Below are 23,687 nucleotides of genomic sequence, written 5' to 3' on the forward strand. Positions count from 1 at the left end.
GAACAGGCTCACGCGGCGCTTCCACCCATTGGCGGGCGGAGAAAACACGTGGCGGGGTGTGCGAGGGGCCCTCTGGGACTTGTAGTCTTCTTCCCGAGGCGCGGCGTGGAGGGGGCGGGGCGAGGTGCGTTTGTGATGCTGATTGACTCGGGGTGTGCGCAGGACGCGCGCAGGAGCGACGGCGCGCCGCTGGTGTCATGCGGAAGATGGCGGCGTCCAGGGGAGGCTGAGGACTCAGGGGAGGCGGAGGCAGGTTTCCGTACAGCCTGAGCGTGCGGCTTTGGGGATCCCTTCGCTCTGTTTCCTGCTCTCAGGTTTCGCGCCGGTCGTCCTCCCAGGCTCTCGGGCGCGATGTGGAGGACCTGCCTCCGGCTGCGGCACGCCGGGCGCCGCCTCCTGAACCCGCCCCGGGGTGCCCTCACCGCCTCCGTGCGGCCGGAGCCAAACCCCCTGATCCCTGCCCGGGCCTACGCGCCCCCAACAGGTGAGGGAGGCCAGGGCACATTCTCTTTTGGCCAGGGCCCGAGCCGGGCTAAGGTGGGCTGAGGGGTTCGGCTGTGCAGGGCGGGGTAACCGAGGCAGGGCTCAGGCTCGTGAGGTTACGCAGTTCAATCGGGTCCCGCTACGGATCGGGGAAAATAGAAGCCCAGGCAAGGGCAGACCACCCGAGGGCACACATCGCGTCACTGCGTGAGACGGTAGTTGCCATTTGGCACGTGCAGCTTTTCTCAAAGCTTATGGTTTTCTTTTCCAATAAGGAAAGCAGATGGCATTCTTGTTCTCAGACAGGGAAACTCGGGTTCTCGATCAGGACAACACCTAGGTCACAGAGCAGACTCAGAAATTTGTGGAGGGCATCGGTCGGCCTGACCTTTTCCTGTGTCCCCATGGCTGGGCACAGAAGGGTCCTGGAACCGGGGCATTCAGTGGGCATTCAGTCTTCCATCCTGGCCAGTTTCTCTGTAGGTTTCCTGACCCTCCCTCCCACTGTCCTACCACAATACCTGCCGTTTCTTCTCAGGAGTTGACCCTGGTGCCTCCTTTCTCTCCTTCTGACTGATAAGGCCTAGAAGAAGGTAGTGACTCTTTCACTGATTCTGGGGAGAGTTTTAGGGTAAGAGTGGGAATGACTCTCTTAAATGAGTGAAGAGTAGTAACACTCTTTTCATTCAGTTAGTTTTTCTGTGCTCAGAGCTGGAGGCATGGTGGTCTCTTCAAGGCAGGCATGGTCCTACCTAATGATCACTGTCATTATAGATCACTGCAGGTTATACTAGTCTCATTGAACAACAGCGTATAATATACTGCGATAAGGGAAGTACAAAGAAGCTGTGAGAACATAAAGAAGCACCTACTCCCATCATGGGGGTTTTGAGGGTCTGGAAAGGGTCTTGAATGAAAGGACGTTTCAGCTGAGTCTTGACAGATGAGTTGGAGTTCAGTGGAGAGGAGGAGGAAGAGTGTTGGGTGGCCAGAACAAGTTCAGAGGTGACTGCAGGCTGTGAGGGACTTTGCTGTAACACTACTTACTTTAGAAAATCTAGAACTCTCCAGGTAGTTTGACATTGTGGCAGAAGTACAGATCTGGGGTCTAACTCTGGCTGAACCTCTGCGGTACTGTGTGATCTTGGGCGCCGGACTGCTTCCTTTGGGCCTCATTTTCCTTCATGAGTTGAAGGACTGGGTTGCCTCTGAGGGTCCTTCTGTTAAGTTTCATAATTTTATACAAATGGGGGAGAGAGCTGGATGCAGCAAGTAGCTGAGGTTTACCTGTCAGGGTCCAAGTTGAAGGGCCTGAAAGTGGGCCATGAAGAGCCAGTAAAGAAGAAGAAGGAGGGGCATTTGTGATATTGTGAGTTATAAGAAGAAATATACAGTTGACTCTTGGAACAACATAAGGGTTAGGGGCACCACTACCACCACCCCATCAAAAATTCACATATAACTTTTGACTCCCCCAAAACTTAATTACTAATAACCTACTGTTGACCAGAAGCGTTACCAATAGCAGTCGAGTAACACACATTTTGTATGTTACATGTATTATATTCAATATTCTTAAAATAAGCTAGATAAAAGAAAATGTTATTGAGAAAATTAGAATCATAAGGAAAAGATCAGGAGGAAGAGAAAGTAACATTTACTGTACTGTAAAAAATCCAGGTGTGAGTGGACCTGTGCAGTTCCAACCCACATTGTTCAAGGTTCAACTGTCTATATTTGGTCTCCCTTCAGTTCCTGGCACACATCTCTTAAAACCCTTGTAGTTTACTAAGCAATAAGAGCTATAGAAGAGGCTTTTGTTATATTTGGTCTTTTGTCCTAAAGTAGCTCCAGAAATATAAAGTTGAAAGCAGTATCTTATTCATAAGCCCCTTTCAACCACACCTGAGGTTATGTTAATGAGGTGGCTTTTGGAAACTACCTAAGGATGGGGGCTGGTTGCCAGGGGAACCAACCGCAAGATTAGAGGTTTGGTACTTTCAGTCCCACCCCCTGACCTCTGGGGAGGGGAGAAGGGCTGGAGACATCGACTTGATTGCTAATGGCCTGTGATTTAATCAACCATGCCTATATAATGAAGCCTCCATAGAATCCCTGAACTGTGGGGTTCAGAGAGCTTCAGGGGTGGTGAACACTTGGAGATGCTGGAAGAGTAACATGCCCAGAGAAGGCACGGAATCTCCACACCCTTTCCCCTATACCTTGCCCTGTGCATCTCTTCATGTGGCTGATCCTGAGTTATATCCTTTTATAAGGAACTGGTAATGTAGTAAGTTAAATCTTTACCTAGAGTTCTATGAGCTGCTCTGGCAAATTCATCAAACCTGAGGAGGGGTCCTGGGAACCTCTGATTTATAGCCAGCGGTCGGAAGCATAGGAGACAACCTGGGCTTGCAGTTGGCATCTGAAGGAAGCGGGGAATGCAGTCTTGTGGGACTCATGAGCGCTTAACTTCTGGGATCCGATGCTATCTCCAGGCAGATAGTGTCAGAACTTCTTTGAATTGTAGGACACCCAGCTGATGTCACAGAGTTGATTGGTGGCAAACCCCCCAGACGTTTGGAGCAGAGAGGGTCTGTGTGAATCTGTAAAGGAAAACGAGTTTCCTTTACAACATCCCGGAAAGGTTCAACATGACCGAAGCGGACACGTATGGAGTTCACTGAAATTGGCACAGGCAGATTGTTCTTTTGGATTAGTGGTGCCATTTTCCATTATGGTGGCAAGTAATCTACCATCTCTGTTTCCTTTTTACTGCACACTTTACTAGTTTAGGCTCTTGGAAGTAGCTGGCACATGAAAGAGAATAGGAACGAAAAAATGAAGCCCAGTGGGAGAGATGTCCATGAAACCAGGCCTATGAGTGCACTGCAAAGACATTACCACTTTGGGTCTTAGGAATGGTGCAATATTAAACCCAAGTGGGGGCCTTCTCCATGAAGACTCTGGCAAGCAGATTGAACTTGGCTCCTTAGGAATGGCCATGCCAGGGAAGGTTGTCAGGAGAGGAGGGGGCTGGGAAAGGATCACTGGGGTGTTAGAGGAGATTTTGCAGCAAGGAGGCCTGTGTGAGGGTATGTGGTGGTCCGGCTCTGTACCAGTTGTCAGAGATCCATCAGCTGTTTAGAGGGGAAGGTGTTCTGGAGAGGCTGCATGCCTGGCTGAGTGCAACACCCAGTAAAGTCAAGGCTGAAAGTCTTGTCTGTTTTCAAATTGTCACCTGGACAAGTCGTTTAGCTTCTCAGAGTCTCTACCACTTCAGAGGCATTACTTGGCCTGTCTTCATAGAATGGTTGTGTTGGGTTGAGGGAAATTCTGTAGATAAAGCCCAGCCTGCCACCTGTTTTTTAAATAAAGTTTTATTGGAACACAGCCATGCCCATTCATTTTCATATAATCTAAGGCTACTTTAACTACCGAGTTGACTGGTTGCCTGCCAAGCCTAAAATATTTACTCTGGCTCTTTATGGAAAAAGTTGGCCTACCCCTCCCCAGGATGGTAGAGCAATTTGGAAAAAAAACTGTATTTAGATATTTAGCTCATTTACATTAATTGCTGTGGCAGATGCATTTGCCCCGAAGATTTTTTTAACAGCTTTATTGAGATTCAATTCACTTATAGATCACTCATTTAAAATGTATAATTCAGTGGTTTTTAGTATACTCACAGAGTTGTACAACTATCAACAAAGTTCTAGAACACTTTTGTCACCCCAAAAGAAGCCCTGTACCCTTTAGCTATCATCTTCTTCCCTCCCTATCCCATTCTCCCTAGAGAACCACTATTTTACTTTCTGTCTGTATAGATTTCCCTAGTTTGGACATTTCATAAATGGAATGTGGTCTTTTCTGGCTGGCTTTTTTACATTTAGTCTATTTTCAAGGTTTATCCAAGTTGTAGCACATATCAGTACTCCATTGTCTTTCATAGCTGAGTAATATTCCATTGTATGGCCTTATCATATCTTATTTATCCATTCATCCACTGATGAACATTTGGGTTGTTTCCCTCTTTTGGCTATTCTGAATGCTGCCTATAAACACTTGTGTATAAGTTTTTATGTGGGCATATGTTTTTTTTTTTGTTTGTGGTTTTTTGTTTGTTTGGGCATATGTTTTCATTTCTCATAGGTACATATCTAAGAGTAGACTTGCTGGTCATATGGCAACTGTTTGACTTTTTGAGGAACTGCCACACTCTTCCAGGGTTTAATTGCCACGCTTTTTCAGTTTACATTTCCACCAGCAGTGTATGAAGGTCTCACTTTGTCCACATCCTTGCCAACACTACTTATTATCTGGGTTTTTGTTTTGTTTTGTTTTGTTTTGTTTTGTTTTGTTTTAATTATAGCCATCCTAGTGGGTGTGAAGTAGTTTCTCCTGGTTTTGTTTTGCGTTTCCCTGATGATGATGACGTCCAGCATCTTTTCATGTACTTATTTTGTATATTTTCTTTGGAGAAATCTCTATTCAGATTCTTTGGCCAGTTTTTAATTGGGTTGTCTTTTAATCATTGAGTTGTAAGAGTTCTTAAATAGTTGGTCTGAAGAATTTTGATACCTGAAAACGGTTGGAGCCGCCCTAGGATTATGGATGGAGGGATGCCCTAAGTCAAATGTAGCTTTAAGGCTTAAGGCCCACCAGATGGCACTGTTTAAAAAGATAAAGGTGTTGAGACCTCTGGTAGAGGGCACTTCCTCTGTTCTTGGTGCACTGTGGGAGTCGTAGTTCTGAGGCTTTGAGTCTTTCCAAAGCAAAGGCCAGGCGAAAATTGAGTCTGGTAGAAAGATCACTCACTAGTCTGTGACGCCTGGGACAGGAGGAGGAATGTAGGGGAAGTGACACAGAAAACACCCGGTTTCTTTATATGGATTGAAAAAACCTCATAGGAAAAAGGGACTTGCTGATGGACATTAATTTCCAATTCAGCACTACACATGAGCAGTTTTTTTAAGTTCTCTGCTTAAATAGCCTGTTTTCTTGTGGCCGGCTTTTAATTCAACACTTTTTCACGTACCTATTTCTTTGTATCTGCATAATCCACACCTACAAGATACTCAGTGTGTTTTTGCCACTGAAACAGATGTTCCGTAAAGGGAGCGATTCATACTCAGAATAGACTGGAGTTCTGTGTGAGCTCAAAGGCTAGGCTGTTAATTTCATCTTTAAAGATGAGGTTCCTGTTGCTGTCAGTTCATCCCGTGTTCACTGAGAACATGGGTGCTTCCATGTTCCTGGTCTCATGATTTATTTTCTGTGACCCAAGGCCATTGAGGTCCCAGGTGAAGAACATTGTTGGGGGTCATGGATTCCACCAAATGAATTTTCCAGATCCTGGCTTTGCTTATGTGAACCCCTAACTTGGCTCCCTCTGCCTCCATACTGTGACCTACCCAGCCCCCTCCCCCAGATCTGGCACAGATCAGTCTTGTCCTTTCGTCCATGGTTTTAGTTCTCCAAACTCTCATGCTCTCGTGAGGCTGAGGACCTTCGTGTAAGCTGTTTCTTCTGCTAGAAATGCCTTCCACACACAACCCCCTCCAAGAAACGAATCCATCTGTGCAGATTGGCTATCTCCTGCCTCACCATCAGGTCTCGGATGAAATCTGACAGCTTGGAGGTCTTCCTTTAGCCCATGATGAGATTAGGCTGTCCTGGTGTGTGTCTCCAGTGACCCTCGGCCTTTGGCCATCAGTGACTTTACTGTTTGGCTGGTTTAGTGTTCGGCTTCCCAGTAGACAGGAAGTGCCTCGAGGGCAGGGGCGAGCTTTGATTTCGATCCCCAGGACTTACCCCACTTCCTGGAACAGGATTAGTACTCACCGAAGTTTGTTCTAAGATGAGTTTGCCCCTGCACGTATCCGCTGCATTCAGGAGAGCACCTGTCTAAAACGCTGCACGGGGTTGCCTGCCCTCTTCAGAGGCCCGGCAGCCTTTGTGCTCCTTTTGTCTGGAGCTGTCCTCTCTTTCTGCAGGGTTTACTGCTGTTATGAGCAATTTTGGTTGACCCATCCTCGCCCTTCTATCCTTCCCACTCTCTTCCATTTTTTTCCTCTTAATCAGGCACAGAGGGGGACCTGGCCAGGACAGAGGAAGCAAGGCCTGACCACCAAAGCAGAGGAAAAAAAAGACTTCCCTCGTGGGAAACCTCACCATCCTGGCAGCTTTAGGTTCAGCCCATGCTGTCAGTTTCTGTCCTGAATCCAGGTGTCTTGGGCCCATCTCCCAGGGCTGTGTCCAGCCATGTGCTAGAATGCTCTCTGCTGGCACTTCCTGCTGATGGGGGCAGATCCTTCCCCCAGCGACGATGAGTCAGCTTTCACAGCTCTTCCCACTTCCTGCCTGGTCTGGCTCTGGACACGTTGCCCAGCTCAGGCATTGGAGAACATACTGGATGTGGTCCGGGTGCCTCAATCCAGGCCTCCAGACCTACACAAGGAGGCCTCCAGATTCGTGTCTCATCCACTCTCTGAATGTGACCAGATGGCACGTGAACTTGGGGCATTCAGAAGCACCAGGATGGGGTAAACATTCCATTTTGGTGTTAAACGCGTGAGAGAATCGCTATTATGATTTCAGATAGAGGTGGCAATTCATGCCATAATAATACAGCATCATCTTGGTGGGCAGATCCTATCACTTTTTTTTTTTTTTTAACTATTTAAACTACATAAAGACAGCGATTTTTGGCATTTTTATTCGCTGTTTGATCCCACGTACCTAGAATGGTACCTGGCTCGTGGTAGACATGCAATTTTTTTTTTGTCGGAAAACAGTTCAGGCCTTCGTTGAGTAAAACACAGCTGTGGAAATGCAATTTGGGGCCCTTTTTGGGAAAGCGTCAATGATAGAGCACGAGACTGATGAAAACACTGACGTGATGTGGAAAACTGAAAAACACCACGTTTGGAGGCCAGACACCCTCCCTCCACCACCCCTCCCCCCTGCACAAACGAAATTCTGATTTTCATCGTCTGTTTGATTTAATTTTAACTTAAGCGTGGTTTTTGTTCTTTGGGTTTTTTTTTTTTTCCTAAAGCATTAAAAATGAATGAATCTCCTCCTCCTCCCCATGCTGCATCAATATTTCCAACAAGTAACTTTAGTCAGGGACTCTGAAGGCTCTTAGCCCCCGGTGATTTTTGTGACAGAACGAACAAGTGAACGAGGCAAGGTTTTGTGTTTATCGCAAATGTTACAGCTGGGTTATGGTTTTTAGCTTCCAAAATGTGACCTATTTGTTCTTTACTAGTAAAAGGAGTCTGCATAATTCCTTAGGAGGCACTCTTAGTTTTAAGAGGGGGGATTTGTTTACATTTTCATAGAAGGTTATATTCAAGTTATTTTCAGATCTCACAGGCCGCATATTCCCCCCTCCCTTTTTTTAAATTTTTAAAAAAGATTTTATTTATTTGAGAGAGAGCATGAGAGGGGGGAGGGTCAGAGGGAGAAGCAGACTCCCTGCCAAGCAGGGAGCCCGATGCGGGACTCGATCCTGGGACTCCAGGATCATGACCTGAGCCGAAGGCAGTTGCTTAACTGACTGAGCCACCCAGGCACCCTCTTTTCCCCGAATGTTTGGAGTTCCCATTGAATACGCAGGCATGCTGGTTAATTAGGTTAATTAATTGGATAGAGAGGATGAGAGAAGCTCCTGGGATCTCTTCTCACTTCCTCTGTGCCACACATGTGCACGCACATGTCCACACCGCTTTTCCTCTTTTGCTGTCTTAGGGGCATCAGACTCTTGCCCAAAATAGGTCTCTGGCTTTATCGCATTCAGACACCATCTCTGGACTAGGGCACATTGTTCTGGCATGAGGGCAGTGCTGGCGGGGGTGGTGTGTTGCGGGGGGAGCCTGCCTAGAAATTAAAGCAGAAGGTGCTAGAAAAATCTGTCGCGTCAGATAGTTCGCGGCTTCGAGATGCTTTGCGATCAGACTGTCCCTGGGCTCGTGGGCTGGCGGGGGCCTGACCAGTGTGTCCCGTCCGTCCCTTAGCCCCGGAGAGTGAATGCCCTCCCCCCGCCCAAGCTTTAATCAGGAGCCCTTGATTACGCCGCATAGAGTAGGGCAGACCTTGAATAGTGATATGAAAATCAAGCCAATCAATCAGCATTAGCGGTAATGACACAAGCTGGTCTTGTCACTTCCTGAGCTGTCTCGATGTTATTTTAAACTGCCTTTTTGAAAAATCTCTTTTACAGAAAGGAAGAGGTTTTATCAGAATGTCAGCATCACACAGGGTGAAGGTGAGTGTCTGAAATTTTGACTGCCTCTTTTTCTTTTTCTTTTCCTTTTTTTTCCCTGTGAATGGGTAGAAACATTTTTCATCTCTAGCCGGTTTCAGCGGTGAGATTACCCTTCGTGCTTTTGTTGGGGAGGTTTCTGTAAGCCCTCCGTGAACGGACTCGCAGTTGTCTTTGTCTGCACCGATTCAAGTAGCTAAATATAGGAATGGTCACTTGATTCCACTTAACAATCCCTGAGAGCTTTTCATTTGATCTTTCAAGGTGGCTTTGAGATAAACCTGGACCACAGGAAGCTGAAAACTCCCCAAGCCAAGCTCTTTACTGTCCCCAGCGAGGCCTTGGCCATCGCGGTGGCCACTGAATGGGACTCCCAGCAGGACACCATCAAGTTCTACACCATGCACCTGGTAACAAGTTCCTGAACCTCTACCCCGATGCCCGCGGCTGGCTTCCTAGGGTAGCTGGCAAAAATCGAGACTCCTTTCCAAATTCGGATAAGGCCCTCGGGGGTGGAGTTCTGCCACACTCACCTCCTTGAACGTGCTGACCGTTCCCTGCCCGGCCGCCTGTGGTTCCCCTGCTCAGAACAGTCCTGGATGACTAGTTCCTCCTCTGCTCTCAGGACAGGTGTCACCTTCCCTCGATGCCCAGTTCTCTTATTTTCTGTCACGCCACCTGCTCATTTCTTTTGCCAGCACGTTTGCAATTGATAATTGTCCATCGATGTTTGCACTCTCAGAGTCTGTCTCTTCCACCGCCTGGTGAGCCCAGAAGGGTAGGACCATGTCTGTCTCCCTAGTGCATAGCCAGCCCCTCACTTGAGGCTCAGTTGGCGCTCAGTGGGTATTGGTTGAGTGCAGGAACGCACGGGGCCAGGTGGGTGAGATGAGACAGCTCCCCTTGGAGCGCGCCCTCCATCCACACATGGTGGCTCGCTGAGACACTAGAGCAGACCGGGGCAGGGGCTGGCTAAACTCTTCGGGTCTGGGCTCTGCGGCTTCCAAACTGTCACCTTGGGCAAGCTACTGGCTCTTCTCAGCCCCGTGGTCCCCATCTGTGAAAGGTGATCAGGACGGGATGATGTGATGCTGGAACATCTTTGGTGTGGTTCTTGGCACAGGGAGAACACTCAGTCAACGCCGGAAACAGTGCTGTCATCCTGGTCATTCTCGTGCTTGGCCTTGACATACAGACCCAGGCGGGCGTCCTCAGCATCTTCACAGCCTGCCGTGGGGCTGGCCTGGTCCTTTGGCTGTCTGAGGAAATGAGGGTGACACGGCTACAAACTAATTGTCCTAGTACCTAAGCCGCCTAGCTGGGAAAGTCACCCTGCTTCTGGCTTGGCTCATTTGTTTCCCTGCTTCCTGAGGTGGTCAGGGGGCCAGCTAGGGGCTTCTCAGTCAGATCTGAGTGCTAGTAACTGACCTCTCTGGGCCTCAGTTTCTACATCTCTGAAATGATTGTAATAATAGTACCTACTCCAAAGGGTGTCATGAGGATTCAGTGAAATACAGCAGAGCCTGGTGGTGGGAGCATGAAACCTGGGGGAGGTTCGTTACTCCTGGGGTGACTATGAGTATCCCCTGGGCCCACGGGCTGTCACACGCCGCGTTTGGCACGGAGCCTGGCTGTCACAGGTGCTCAGTAGATGGGCTGCAGCTGAGGTTGTGGAGATACCAGGGGTCCGGGGCTTCCATTTGGCTCCGGCACTCCCTGGGTGGTGCTCTCTGGGTTCTCCGTGTTGCTCTGGGTCTGCGGCAGTATCCTTCTGGAGCGCAGTGCATTCGCCTGGGCCAGCGGTGGTGACAGGGCTTCTTGTCTCTTGCTTCAGACCACACTGTGCTACACGTCTTTAGACAACCCTACCCAGCGGAACAAGGACCAGCTGATCCGGGCGGCTGTGAAGTTTCTGGACACCGACACCATCTGGTAATTGACATTTAGATGGGCCTTCCCCTGGGACTGAGCAGGTCCCCTGGGCTGTTTGCCTCATTTGGCCAGACCGTTATCAGCGGAAGGAGAGGCAGACCCTTTTCCTTTATCTGCCAGGGCGGGGAGGCGGTCTGCCTGACATCACCACTTAGCTGCCCTGCGGATCCCTGGGAGGGAGGGCTCCTCAGGCTGCCGCCGTGTAAGAGCACTGGGCGCTCCTCTCCTGCAGCCCAGAAGCTGTCCTTGGGTCTGGGCTGGGGTGCGGTGGTAGCCTGTGCAGCTCTTGCAGGCTCCAGGACCAAGGGGGTCACTTTTCAACCCCCATCGGGGTCTCCGATCCTGGACTTCCGCCCATCCTCACGTAGGCATCCTTGTCCTCACTCATCCGCTTGGACACAGGGATGGTCGGTGGTTGATGTCAGGAGCTGGCTTCTTCCACTTCTGAATTCTCCCCTCGCGTCTAGGTTCTTTAGCTAACCAGTCAGTGGTGTTGAAGGAAAGTTCGAGAAACAGCAGACCCGGTCAAGCAGCACTCTCCTCTCAGCTGCCCATTTTCCTGTGCACTCATGATCTCTCTTCTTCCTGCTGCTCCCACCGCACTGTGGCTTTCCACAGTGCCCCCTCATCTTCTGGTCCCCAGGGGCCTTGCCCCTCAGCTCCCCGCACCTGACTCCCATTTCTGTGTCTCTTGGTTGAAACAAGTGGGATAGCCTGGCACCAGGTGGGGACCCAAGCCAGCAGCTGCGTCGGGAGCCGTGCGGGCTCATGTGGTGTGCACAGGCAGTTTGTGGCCAAGGGGCACAGTCTCTTAGAAGGATTAGAGGAGGTAGAGGTGCAGTGACTGAGCTGGCGCAGCATCCTAGGGTCAGGTGGGTGTGGATCTGGGGGTGCAGTATTAGTGTTTAGAATCGCATACCTAGTGCCGCAAGCCTTGGCCTGTGAAGTAACAGGGGACGTTTAGGACAGTAGTTCTCAAACTCAAGCCTGTGGTAGAATCCCCTGGAGGGCTCGTTAAAACACAGATTGCTGGTCTCCACCCCCAGAGGTTCTGCTTTCCGTAGGTGTGGGGTAGGACCTGGGAATTGGCCTTTCTAGCAAGTTCCTAGGGGACTCTCTGCTGCTGGCCCTGAGGCTACCCTCTGAGAACTACTGCTTTAGGGAAGGACTTGTAGGGCTTGGCCGGGGCGGGGGGAGTTGAGAAGTTTTATTTTACTCTTGCCTTTTAGGTTTTTCCATTGTCTGTCACTGAGTGAAGGAATTATACTTTTTTATTAATGAAGGTGATTTTTGCAATGAATTAGCTACAGGGTGGAAGAGCCAGCGACGTTAGTCGAACTGCAAAAGAACGAGTGGGACCCAATCATAGAATGGGCGGAGAAGAGGTAAGATGCGCAGCCCCACAGGCTTGGCAGCCTGGTGGGGTCAGGGGTCACACTGGACCGCTGAAGCCCTTAGCTGGTTGACTTTCTGAGTTCAGAGCACCCATGGGATTCAACAGCTCCCGGATGTTGAGGGATAGGGCTGGCCCCCTTGGAAAAAAATGCTCCTCAAATTAGCATCAGCCACCATGCACCAAGTGCGTACTGTGTGGGGATGGAGCCCCAGCTCTGCCGTGAAAGGCTGTGTGACCTGGGGCTAGTGCCTTGAGCTCTCTGAGCTTCCTCGTCTGTGAGTGGGCCCCATCATCCCCACCCCTTAGCGTGTTGTGAGGGGTAAACTAAGTGATGCCTAGCATCCTGCTTGGCACACTGTAAAGGCGCAGATCTGGGCACTGATCATCTCTGTCATTGTCACAATTGCTGTCCTTTTAAACTGAATCCCAGGGGCGCCTGGGTGGCTCAGTCATTAAGCGTCTGCCTTTGGCTCAGGTCATGATCCCGGGGTCCTGGGATCGAGCCCCGCATCGAGCTCCCTGCTCCGCGGGAAGCCTGCTTCTCCCTCCCTGACTCCCTCTGCTTGTGTTCCCTCTCTCGCTGTCTCTCTCTCTGTCAAATAAAAAAATAAAATCTTAAAAAAAAAAAAAATTAAAATAAACTGAATCCCAAAACAGGGTGTATGATATGTACACACATGCGGACAAGTCTGGGAACACCGGTCCTGTGGACGTAAGGCTTCTAGGAGTTGATGATGCTCAGTATTTTTCCCTAGTGGAAAGATTCTTCTGTATAAAATTAAACTATTGATGTGGTGGTGAAATAAATTAAATTCCGTTTCATTCCAGGGGGTTTGGGAGGGCTGCTACCATGTTACCACCTTGACCTCAGTATTTTGTAAGCTGACACGAGTAGTTTTTGGCATAACATCTTTCCCAGAAGTGCTCTCTGCCTGTGTCATTTGTCCACGTTTCCCGAGTGCCCACAATATGCCAGATGTCCAAGGGTTTTATAGTAAAAGGCACAGCCGGTGCACTTAAGGATCAAACAAAATGTCAGGACGACAATACTGTGTAAGAGCCATGAAGATACGGTGTCATTTCAGAGTCTAATGAAACGTGACAATAGTGTAGGTGCCTGGAGATCTCTGCCGTGGGACAAAATTGTCCACTTTCTGTGGCACTCGAGATTCTCATCCTTGAGAGTTTACAAAACAGCTCAGCCATTTGCTGTGCTCCATTTGTACCATTAGAAATTTCAGCAAGAATATTTCTAAACCAACGGGAAAAATGAGTTACACAGGAAAGAAAATTACAAAAATTGCTTTTAGTCTATTTCATTTTTCCTATCCTTTATATAGTTACTATTGGTCTTGAAAATGTGTCATTCTTAAAGCCAGCTCATGTCCCAGACCAAAAGCAAAGGCTTGTATGCAGTAGAGGCTTAATAAATATTTGAAAAAGTGATTGGATGGTATAGAACACATAAAAGATCATTGTAAGAAAATGTGGGGCGCCTGGCTGGCTCAGTCGGTAGAGCGTGTGACTCTTGATCTCAGGGTTGTGGGTTTGAGCCCCATGTTGGGTGTAGAAATGACTTAAAAATAAAATCTTTAAAAAAATACTGTTGTAAGGAAAATAGTTTTTAAGATGGGGAGGGGCAGAGAGAGAGAGAATCTTTTTTTAATTTAAATTCAATTAATTAACATAGAGTGTATTGTTAGTTTCAGAGGTACAGTTCAGTGATTTAACAGTCTTATATAACACCTGGTGCTCATTACATCATGTGCCCTCCTTAACACCCATCACCCAATTACCCCATCCCCCCCACAACCCCTCCAGCAACACTCAGTTTCTTTCCTATGATTAAGAGTCTCTTATGGTTTGTCTTCCTCTCTGATTTCGTCTTTTATTTTTCCCTTTCTTCCCCTATAATCCTCTGTTTTGTTTCTTAAATTCCACATATGAGTGAGATCATATGATAATTGTCTTTCTCTAATTGATTTATTTCACTTACCATAATACTCTAGTTCTATCCACATCATTGTAAATGGCAAGATTTTATTTTTTTTTTTGATGGCTGAATAGTATTCCACTGTATATATAAACCACATCTTCTTTATCCATTCATCTGTTGATGGACATCTGCGCTCTTGCCATAGTTTGGCTATTATGGACATTGCTGCTATAAACATTGGGGTGCAGGTGCCCCTTCAGATCACTACATTTGTATCTTTGGGGTACATACCCAGTAGTGCAATTGCTGGGTCGTAGGGTAGCTCTATTTTCAACTTTTTGAGGAACCTCCATACTGTTTTCCAGAGTGGCTGCACCAGCTTGCATTCCCACCAAGAGTGTAAGAGAATTCACCCTTCTCTGCATCCTCACCAAGAGGAGAGAAAGAATCTTGAGCAGGCTCCATGCCCAGTGCAGACCCTGAGTCAGGGCTCAATCTCACAACCCTGACATTGTGACCTGAGCTGAAATCAAGAGTCAGACGCTTAACTGACTGAGCCACCCAGGCGCCCCAGGAAGATAACTTTTTAAAGAAATCTTCTGTGGGCGCCTGGGTGGCTCAGTCGGTTAAGCGACTGCCTTCGGCTCAGGTCATGATCCTGGAGTCCCTGGATCGAGTCCTGCATCGGGCTCCCTGCTCTGCAGGGAGTCTGCTTCTCTCTCTGACCCTCCCCCCTCTCATGTGCTCTCTCTCATTCTCTCTCTCTCAAATAAATAAAATCTTTAAAAAAAAAAAAATAAAGAAAGAAATCTTTTGTGGTCTCAAATATGAAAAGTTTTCTTAAAAGGTTTAAAAAGCAGGCACCCTGTGCTTTTGATGGAGATTCTAGGCAAAGGAGTTAGAATTTCAGGCAGCTGCGTGGACTCTGGCTCTGCTCTGGGGAGGCCACTGGCCATCGTGGTAGATGCTCCCAGAATCCCTAAGACTAGCCCTCACAGGGCACGTGCATGCTCAGCAGCTGAGGACTTTGCTTCTGGGTGAAAGCTGGGCCACACAGCACCACAGGGACATGCCGAAGCCTTTTCCTTTCAGATACGACGTGAAGATCGGCTCCTCCACCAGCATAATGGGGCCCAGCATCCCAGCCAGGACTCGGGAGGTGCTCATCAGCCACCTGGCGTCTTACAACATGTGGGCCCTACAAGGTATGCGTGGTGTTTCCCATGGCCTGGGAGGGCGGCGTGACGGACACAGGCATCAGCAGAGCACTCGAGGGGCTGGCTCTGATGCTAACTAACCCTTCCACTCAGTCCTGGAGGACAGCAGGCTCCCACCCTGCAGGGGATAGTTGGCTCTGCCTTCTTCTTCAGGCGTCTTGACTTCAAGTCTCATTGGCCTGGTTCGAGTCACATGCCCATGTGCCAACCAGTCCCTGGACCAGGGGCTGGAGTCCCCACATGTCCGGTTCAAGTCATGTGCCCCCCCCCCCCCGGGCAGGAGCAGAAGAGGGATCACACCCCCAGTGGAAATCGGAGTGCTCTTTGAGAAGAATGGGGAATGGATACAGAGCCGGCCAGAAAGCGCACATCCCCTGTGACCATCGGTCCCCCACCAAGCACTTCTGTACCTCTCCAGGGCTGCAGGGGCTCGCAAAGAGGAGGTCTGGCACCTCCCCTGTCTTGGCGTGGGGGTGCCCTGGATCCTGATCTGGCTTGTGTCCCTGCAGGGATTGAGTTTGTAGCGACCCAGCTCAAGTCCCTGGTGCTGACCTTGGGCCTGATGGACCTGCGCCTGACCGTGGAGCAGGCCGTGCTGCTGTCCCGCCTGGAGGAGGAGTACCAGGTGAGGAGTGTCCGCGGCCCGAGTCCCTGCTTCTCCCCTCCCTGGTTCAGACTGGGGGGGGGGGGGGGCTAGCTAGCCCATCAAAACTGTTTTTATGTGGATTTGGCCTTTCGTGACTTTCATGTACATCCAGAAACCAAAACTCAGGGCCCACAAAAGTATTGTCAAGAAGCAGTGATATAACAGTACTAAGTGCCACCGTGTTCCAACATGCTTAGCTCTACCCTCATCGCCTCACCTCTTCTGAACAGCCTGGCCAGGTGGGAGCTGTTGTTATCCCCATTTTACACAAGGGGAAACCGAGGCCCGGGGTGACACCCCTGGAAAATGCTGGAGCCAGGGTTTGGAGCCAGGTCTGGGCAACTCCAGACCGAGGCAGTCACCGCACTTGGCAGATAGGGGTTCATGGGCGGATCAAGATCGTCTGCTTGCACAACTGCATGGTGGGCCCCACTAACATGAGGAGCCCTGGCGCCCTGACTCACACTGCGGGTCATCTGGATGGCAGAGCGCACACAGGGGGCTCCTTTTTGTACAGAAGCTTTCATTTAGTGGGTTTGAAATTAATACGGTTTTGCTACACTGTCATTTGCATTTTTTAACTCTGAGAATTATGGCGTTCTCTGCAGTCTTTTTACTGTTTTTTTCCTCCAACCTCAGAAGGTTAATTGCTGTTAAAAATCGGCTCCTAGCATGATGAAAACTCTTTTGTAATGACATTATTTCCCGAATCCGTCTAGTCATCTGTTCAGAAAAATGCCAGGGGAAGAACTGTTTCTCTACCACAAAAGGGGCTAGCTAGAGACATGGAATGGGCAGGGGTGATTTGTTGGGGGTGGGGGGTGAGGGCTGTGGGAGGCGGGGAGCCAAGAAACCCGCTCTCAGGTTCGAGCCGCCACAAAACAGGGACTTACCTGTTCCCTCAAAGTATAAAATGCTCCTCGGAGGACATATCACAGTCGTCCACGTGGGGACGGTGGCTTGTGTGACGTGGCAGATCCCGGGTGCCCGGACGGCTGGGGCGGCTGGGCCTCTGGCCAGGGAGGGGGCGCTGCAGCCCAGGCTGGTGAGGCAGCTCGCAGAGGATGACATCTTGCAGGCGGCCTCACACCAGCCTCCCTGTGGGAGGAGATCGGCATGCGGGTGGCGCCCCCTCGGGGAAGATGCACGTATGGTTTTGGGGCCGGGCCCACCCGGCAGTCTGGGTGCTCACGGGCCCCGGGCCTGGACTGCACCCCTTCCAAGCTGTCCGCACCCCATCAGCATGGGTGCCTGCTCTGCCCACCCGAGGGTTCTCCCTGGCTGCCTCCCCTGCGTGGGTCTCCTGTTTTGGCAAGACTGGGGCCCGGGCCCCCGGGCCTCCGAGCCCGGCTATGGGGATGGAATGTGGCTCTGGCCGTGAGGCAGCCGGGCGCCTGCCAGCCACGCAGCAGCCTGTCCTGCCCTCCCCTCAGATCCAGAAGTGGGGCAACATCGAGTGGGCCCACGACTACGAGCTGCAGGAGCTGCGGGCGCGCACGGCCGCCGGCACCCTCTTCGTCCACCTCTGTTCCGAGAGCACCACGGTGAAGCACAAACTCTTGCAGCCGTGAGGCCTGGCCGGGTGCACCCCCCGGCCTGCGGGGCCCCCACTCGGCGTCGCTTTGCCACGTCCCCCAGGACCCAGCGCGGCCGTGGAGGTCAGCCCGCGCCCCGGCCGCGCGCCCCTGGCCCAGTTGGGCAGCGAGCGAGCGGGACAAGCGAACGAGCGACTTTCTCTCAAGCTGGTTTTATTAAATACCTGTCTGCCCTGGGAACGCGTGGAGGCCTGTTCTCATTTGCGCCTCTGCTTTCCTCCATTCCTCGTGCTAAGTCTGGGCTTCACCAAGGTCAAATGGCTTTCGTCCCACGGCACGTCCTGCTCTTGCTGCCCGTGGCCGGGAGCCTCACGCAGCTGTGCGGCCCTCAGCCGGGAGACGTTTCTCCCCTGGTTTTTTAATCAGTCTTTCGAAAATGAGTCCTTTTTGTCCTACGCTGGTTATTTCTATTTGTTCCTAGTATTTTAGAAGAAAGCATTTACTCTTGAAAATAGGAAGTATGCATTGTTTGTGGGGTAAAAGCCCAGGCGGGCAGGGCAAGGCCGGCTGACTTGGAAGTGCCCTGCCCAGGGAGCCCCGACTGTCCTCCCGACTCGGCCACTCGCCCCACCCTGGGTGCCGTGTGCGGTCTCCTGGGGCCGCAGGCCAGGTGCTCTCCCTGAGGCCCTGACTGTGCTCAGATGAGGTACCGTCACCTCCCCACTTCTCATTCCTGAGCTGGAGCTCAGGCTGCAGAGGTGACATGGGAGGCCCAGCCTGTGCTCTTCACCTCTGGAGGGTCGTGTGGCCCCTGCGGCCAACCTTAGAGATGCAGGGAGCCGTGGCCTCCACCTTGGTGGGCTGGCCCAGGTCCCACGGCTATGCCGGGGGCTCCGGCCTCTCCCGTGTCCCTCCTCAGCACACGGAGAAGAGAAGGACTCAGTCCACGTCAGCCTCGTCCGCCTCCCGCTGGAGGCCTGCCCTGGGGGCGTCAGCAGAGACGGTGGGCACGCAGCTGACGTTAGGCCGTGGCCAGGGGTCTAGCAGCCACCTTGGAAGCCGCTCTGCCGCTGGCCAACTGCAAGGCCAACTGATCATCTTGGACTTTTCCTTCCGCACGTACGTGATTAGGAGTTCTGATGATTTTTTTTTTTTAAAGAATGGAGAAAAGATGGGGGCGCCTGGGTGGCTCAGTCGGTTAAGCAACCGACTCTTGGTTGCGGCTCAGGTCATGATCTCGGGGTCATGAGATCGAGCCCCACATCCGTCTCTGTGTTCAGTAGGGGGGGTTGTCTGCTTCTCTCCTTCTGCCCCTCCACCCTGCTCATGCTCTCTCTCAAATCACTAAGTAAATCTTAAAAAAAAAAAAGAATGGAGAAAAGAGACATTGTCCTTTATTTTTCTCTACATTTGGAGGTTTCCCCAGGGGTAGGGGAAGAATGGTGCTGGGGGGAGGGGTTGTGGGTTGAGAGACTCCCAGTAACGCTCGTGAGGCGGTCAGGGAGACGTGTGTGGTGTGTGTGCGCACTGTGAGGGCCGAGGACTGTGTTCTGAAGAACTGTCTGGGCTGGCGAGGCTCTAATCTATGACGTCACTGCATTCCAGGTTGTCCAGTTCGTTCTGCATGTGGTCGATGTACTGATTGATCTCTTTGACTCGCCTGCGGTTCCTCATGATCTCATCCTTGTGGATCTGAGGGGTGAAAGCAAAGCCCGAGGTCCTTAAGTCAGAGAATTTGCTGGTATTCTTTTACTGAGCACAGTTTGGGGAAAAGGAAGTCGTTCTTTGAAATTTGTGTAGTTGCATCCCTCATTTACTTTAAAGTCTCCGAGTTCTGCTCATCTCTTTGAGGGAGGAGTTAGGGTGGGTTAGCATGTGGGTTCTAAAGTCTGTCTTCAGTGTGGAATTCTACCATCCTTAATTTTACTGTATTTTGGGGCACCTGGATGGCTCAGTTGGTTAAGAGGCTGCCTTCGGCTCAGGTCATGATCCCAAGGTCCTGGGATCGAGTCCTGCATGGGGCTCCTTGCCCAGCAGGGAGCCTGCTTCTCCCTCTCCCTCTGTTGTTCCCCCGGCTTATACGTGCACTCTCTCTCTCTCTGACAAATAAAATCTTTAAAAAAAAATTTTTTTTTTTTTTTAAAGATTTTATTTATTTATTTGAGAGAGAGAGAGAATGAGAGACAGAGAGCATGAGAGGGAGGAGGGTCAGAGGGAGAAGCAGACTCCCTGCCAAGCAGGGAGCCCGATGCGGGACTCGATCCTGGGACTCCAGGATCATGACCTGAGCCGAAGGCAGTCGCTTAACCAACTGAGCCACCCAGGCGCCCTAAAAAAATTTTTTTTAACTGTATTTCATATTGCCAAGAGTATATGCTCCCAGGGAAAGATTTCCCCTTTCTCTCCGGCTGGTAGCTGGAGAAATGGGTGCAGCCTCCTAGACCAGGGTAGTACCCACTCACCGTGTCCACCAAGTGCGTACACCAAGAGTTGGTCCTGGTCACTAGCTCATCTTCTCGATTGTCGATCTTCAGGAGGTGGATGTCATGTGATGCCCCGACAGCATTAACAATCGTGTCTTTGTCGACAAAAAGCTGGTGAGCAAGAAAGATCAGATGAGCATGTGTGTCACGTTCCCTGCCCCCGAGCACACAGTCAGAGGGCCGAAGAGAAAGGGAACAGCCGAGTGTCCCCTGGCTGGAGGAGGCAGCTGCCCGGCGCCCAGTGGAGCGCCCACCTTTGTATCAGCGTTCTTCTTGCAGCTCATCTTCCAGGGACAACGCCTCCCAGACCCGAGCTGCGGCAAGCGCTATGGGGAAGGGGCCTACCAAGGCGTTGACTTTGCAGTCCTAGTTGGGAGTGTGTTTCCCTCATGGAGGAGGCAGGTGGTTGTTCCACAGGTGACCTCACTCATGACGTCTGCTCCCACAGTGGTTCTCTCTCGTTGGCCCTCAAGTCTGATTTGCCTGACACCTGCTGGCTGGGTGGGAAGTGTGAGGCTGGCTGCAGGTCTCGGGGCTGCTCTGAGGACAGAAGGCCCTATAAATCGATGGCTGCTCGCCCCACCTTGTCTCTCCATTGCCCCTCATGTTAACCCAATTGAACTCTGGATTATGCTTGGGGTCTCCTGCCTTCTTGTTCCTGACCTTGTTTTCTGCCTTGTAAAAAGTTGTTGAGAATGACCACCCTCCACGAGGCCTGGCTGGTCCTAGGTGTCCACACCATGGCTGTTGTGTAGCTGGCTCAGTTGGAAATCAAGTGGAATCATTCCCCAGAGCAGGGCAAGGCTGCGGGTGCACTTCGCAAGCGCTGCTTACGCTTTGAAGGAAAGGCAAAAGACCCGAATGTTCCATTTGTTATGAGGACTGCAAGCGGATAAATAGTTGTTTTTTTTCTTTAGTGTAATAGTGGTTAGCTTAATAGTCTCCAAAATATGTTCTATGGGATCTTGAGATATTAGTATTTCTGCAAAAAAATCCCCAAAAATGTTTTCTTTGGTCAAATACCTTTGGGAAAGCCTTGCATAACAGGGCACGAAACAGAGAAGGCTCTGGAAAGTATAAACTCTTTTAACTTTGTCTCTCTTGGTTTGCCAGTTTATTTGGCCACAGACTTCTTTTCACAGTAATGCCTGTAATGCCTGTGAATACTTCCCGGGATGGTGGTTTTCCACAGAACCCCATGAAGAGAAGCCAGGCTGGCTGACGCAGCTGATGCTAGCACGGCCGCATGGGAGAAATGACAAGAAGTCATGAAGATCTTCCTCTGTGCGAGAAGGTCCCGGGCCAGACTCTGGGAAGGGCTTCAGGCAGCCTGCTCGGGAGCGCGTCCCGGTAATCTAGAAGTAGCCAGAGCCACTCATCATGAGAAGGTCCTGGTTCTTCACTTTTAAAAAGGGTCATAGCGGGTCTCCTAGGCTCCTGGCTCCCTGAGGGCCTTGCTGGACCTCACGGAGGTGAAGACACAGCCCTCAAGACACATTTGTTTCAGAGCAAATTCTTGGGGCGGGGTGGGGGCATGACTTTTGTCACTTGAGCACAGTCTCTGGGGACTTGCAGGTCCTCTCTGTGGCCTGGGCCTGAGCGCGGGCCCCACCACCGCGGCTGGACGCCCACGTGGCTGCTCAGAGCACCCGGGGAGCAAGTGTGCCCTCCCTCGGTCCCCTGCACGTGGCAGCGGCTCATGGCAACACGAGGCTCGCGGCCCCCGGCCCCAGTGGAGGGGCCCTTGCCAGGGCCACTGGGGATGCCCGCGCCGCTCTTGTCCCCTCCCTCCCCGCCACAGCTTCCTCCTTGAGCACGCGCTGCTTTTCCTTCCAAAGCACCGAAGGACTTCGAAAGACAGATTTGGCCCCAACTGTGGCGGGAGCTGATCACAATCACTGGACTGAATGAGAGGAGTTTTAAAGAGATAAACAATCTCCTCCGTGAGACGCTTTATCGCGAACCCGCTCCTTGATAATTAGATAAGAGAAACTGGATTTTTTTCCTTCACTGAGGGCCCTATTCACTCATCTGAACATCCCTGTCTTGCCACAGGCTCTGAGTCTGAGTCAAACTGCCTGTGTTCAGATCGCAGCTCTACCACATATATGCTGTGTCTCTGGGCAGGTTACTCTCGTCTCGTGCCTCGGGTTTCTCGTCTGTAAAAGGGAACCATAATGCTACCTATTTTGCTGTGTTGATATGAAGATTAAAAAGAATACATGTCCGGTGCTTCTGCTTCTCGGACGGCTGGCCCTCAGTAAATGCCAGCAGTTTGTTGTTATAATTACTTCTTACAATCAAGGCATCCTCCCCTCCCCCCAAGAACAATGTGCCCCATCTTGTTGCTTAAATGTAAGGAGAACTCGGGGCGCCTGGGCAGCTCTGTCGGTTAAGCGTCTCTTTTTTTTTTTTTTTTTTTAAGATTTTATTTATTTGACAGAGAGAAAGACAGCCAGAGAGGGAACACAAGCAGGGGGAGTGGGAGAGGGAGAAGCAGGCTTCCCATGGAGCAGGGAGCCTGATGCGGGGCTCGATCCCAGGACCCTGGGATCATGACCTGAGCCGAAGGCAGACGCTTAACGACTGAGCCACCCAGGCGCCCCAAATGTCTGACTCTTGATCTCAGCTCGGGTCTCGATCTCAGGGTTGGGAGTTCAAGCTCTGTGTTGGGCTCCGTGCTGGGTGTGGAGCCTACTTAAAAAAATAACTAGGGAGACCTAAGCCACAGTATTAAGGTCCTGCTGATGTCTCTCTATGCAACTGCAGGCGTTCCTCAAAGGACAGAGCTCACCCTGGCCCACAGAGGGCGGGCTGTGCAGTGGGCTCAGCTGGCTGCCCCCATGAGGCCTCGAGGGTGGCATTCGACACCAGTCCTACCAGCAAGCCCAAGGCAGAGCCCCATTACCCTAGGGCCTAGGGCCCTGGGCAAACCCAGAACGCCAGCTTGTAGTCTACAGTGAGAGTCTACAATCTCTCAGGCTGGGGTTCGATTCCAAACTCTAGTCCTCCCAAGTGCTGTCCTTGTGCGGCTTACCAGACTTCTCTGAGACGCAGTCCTACCCAGTTTTCCCATCCGTAAACTGCGAATGTTAACAGTACCGCCTTTGTAGGGTTGTTTGCGGAGATAAAGGAGATCCTACGTGAGCCTCAGGCTTCCGTGCCCGGACGGTGGCAAGCCTACGGCGGGTGGAGCTCCGCGTCGCCAGCCACTGTGGTCTGCCCCCACCCAGTCGGCAGGTACTGAGTGTTCCCGGAGCCACAGGAACAGGTGACAGATGGTGCCAGGCAGAATCATCCTGGCAGGAGAGAGGGCTGGCCACTGGAGGCACCAGTCCAGCCTGCTTGTCTGCCGCTGAATTTTGGGGCCCAGATTTTTCTGTGTCCCAGTTATTAGGGATGTGTCAGTCCTGTGCCCGCTGAGTGTCACAGACTGGGAGGCGTGCCATGGGGGAACTCCATGACTCCTCGATGGTCCCTCTGGGACACAGCAGAGTGGGCTCTTGGGGGCAGCCTTATTTCAGGGCTCAGGGGAGTCACTAGTGACATCTTTTGTCTGGCCACAGCAGCTTGGGCAGGGGTTGAGGGAGGCAGGGCCGGCCACCACCCTGCTGCCCTAGGCGTCTGTCTCGGCCCCCAACAGAGGCCGTGGGAGCCGGGACTGCTGGTCTCTGTCCGGGGACTCAGCCAGCCCCTGACGAACTGAGGGCCCTTCAGCTGGACTGTGGCAGTGCCACACACCATTGCTGGCCCTGGCGAGGGACCTGGCCGCGAAGAGGCCGTCCCTGCC

At 51.3% G+C, this 23,687-nt stretch overlaps 2 protein-coding genes across 2 annotated transcripts in view; one reads left to right on the top strand and one right to left on the bottom strand.

Moving 5' to 3' along the window:
• Positions 1 to 165: 165 nt before the first annotated feature.
• On the top strand, positions 166 to 17,654 carry ATPAF2 (ATP synthase mitochondrial F1 complex assembly factor 2). Its single transcript, XM_036113072.2, has 8 exons — positions 166 to 484; positions 8,711 to 8,755; positions 9,017 to 9,162; positions 10,587 to 10,684; positions 11,989 to 12,069; positions 15,109 to 15,221; positions 15,743 to 15,858; positions 17,313 to 17,654. Exons 1-8 carry the CDS (start codon positions 352 to 354, stop codon positions 17,448 to 17,450), a joined length of 870 nt encoding a protein of 289 aa, XP_035968965.2. The 5' UTR covers positions 166 to 351; the 3' UTR covers positions 17,451 to 17,654.
• A 1,138-nt stretch (positions 17,655 to 18,792) lies between these two features.
• The window catches only part of DRC3 (dynein regulatory complex subunit 3), a 32,538-nt gene continuing 27,643 nt past the window's right edge, over positions 18,793 to 23,687 (bottom strand). Inside the window, exons 13-14 of the mRNA XM_036113063.2 lie at positions 19,877 to 20,008; positions 18,793 to 19,106 (exon numbers count right to left, since the gene is read on the bottom strand). Of these exons, the coding sequence (XP_035968956.1) occupies positions 18,993 to 19,106; positions 19,877 to 20,008 (246 nt within the window). The 3' untranslated portion in view covers positions 18,793 to 18,992. The remainder of the gene's footprint in view (positions 19,107 to 19,876; positions 20,009 to 23,687) is intronic.

The sequence above is a fragment of the Halichoerus grypus genome, chromosome 2, assembly GCF_964656455.1.
Source record: "Halichoerus grypus chromosome 2, mHalGry1.hap1.1, whole genome shotgun sequence".
Taxonomy (NCBI): domain Eukaryota; kingdom Metazoa; phylum Chordata; class Mammalia; order Carnivora; family Phocidae; genus Halichoerus; species Halichoerus grypus.

What these genes read in the sequence shown, in the direction of transcription:
- ATPAF2 (XM_036113072.2), top strand. Translation starts at nt 352, where the DNA reads ATGTGGAGGACCTGCCTCCGGCTGCGGCACGCCGGGCGCCGCCTCCTG. An exon ending in CTGGACACCGACACCATCTG is followed by an intron (nt 10,685 to 11,988) that starts GTAATTGACATT and finishes GCAATGAATTAG; the next exon opens with CTACAGGGTGGAAGAGCCAG. An exon ending in ATAGAATGGGCGGAGAAGAG is followed by an intron (nt 12,070 to 15,108) that starts GTAAGATGCGCA and finishes TTTTCCTTTCAG; the next exon opens with ATACGACGTGAAGATCGGCT.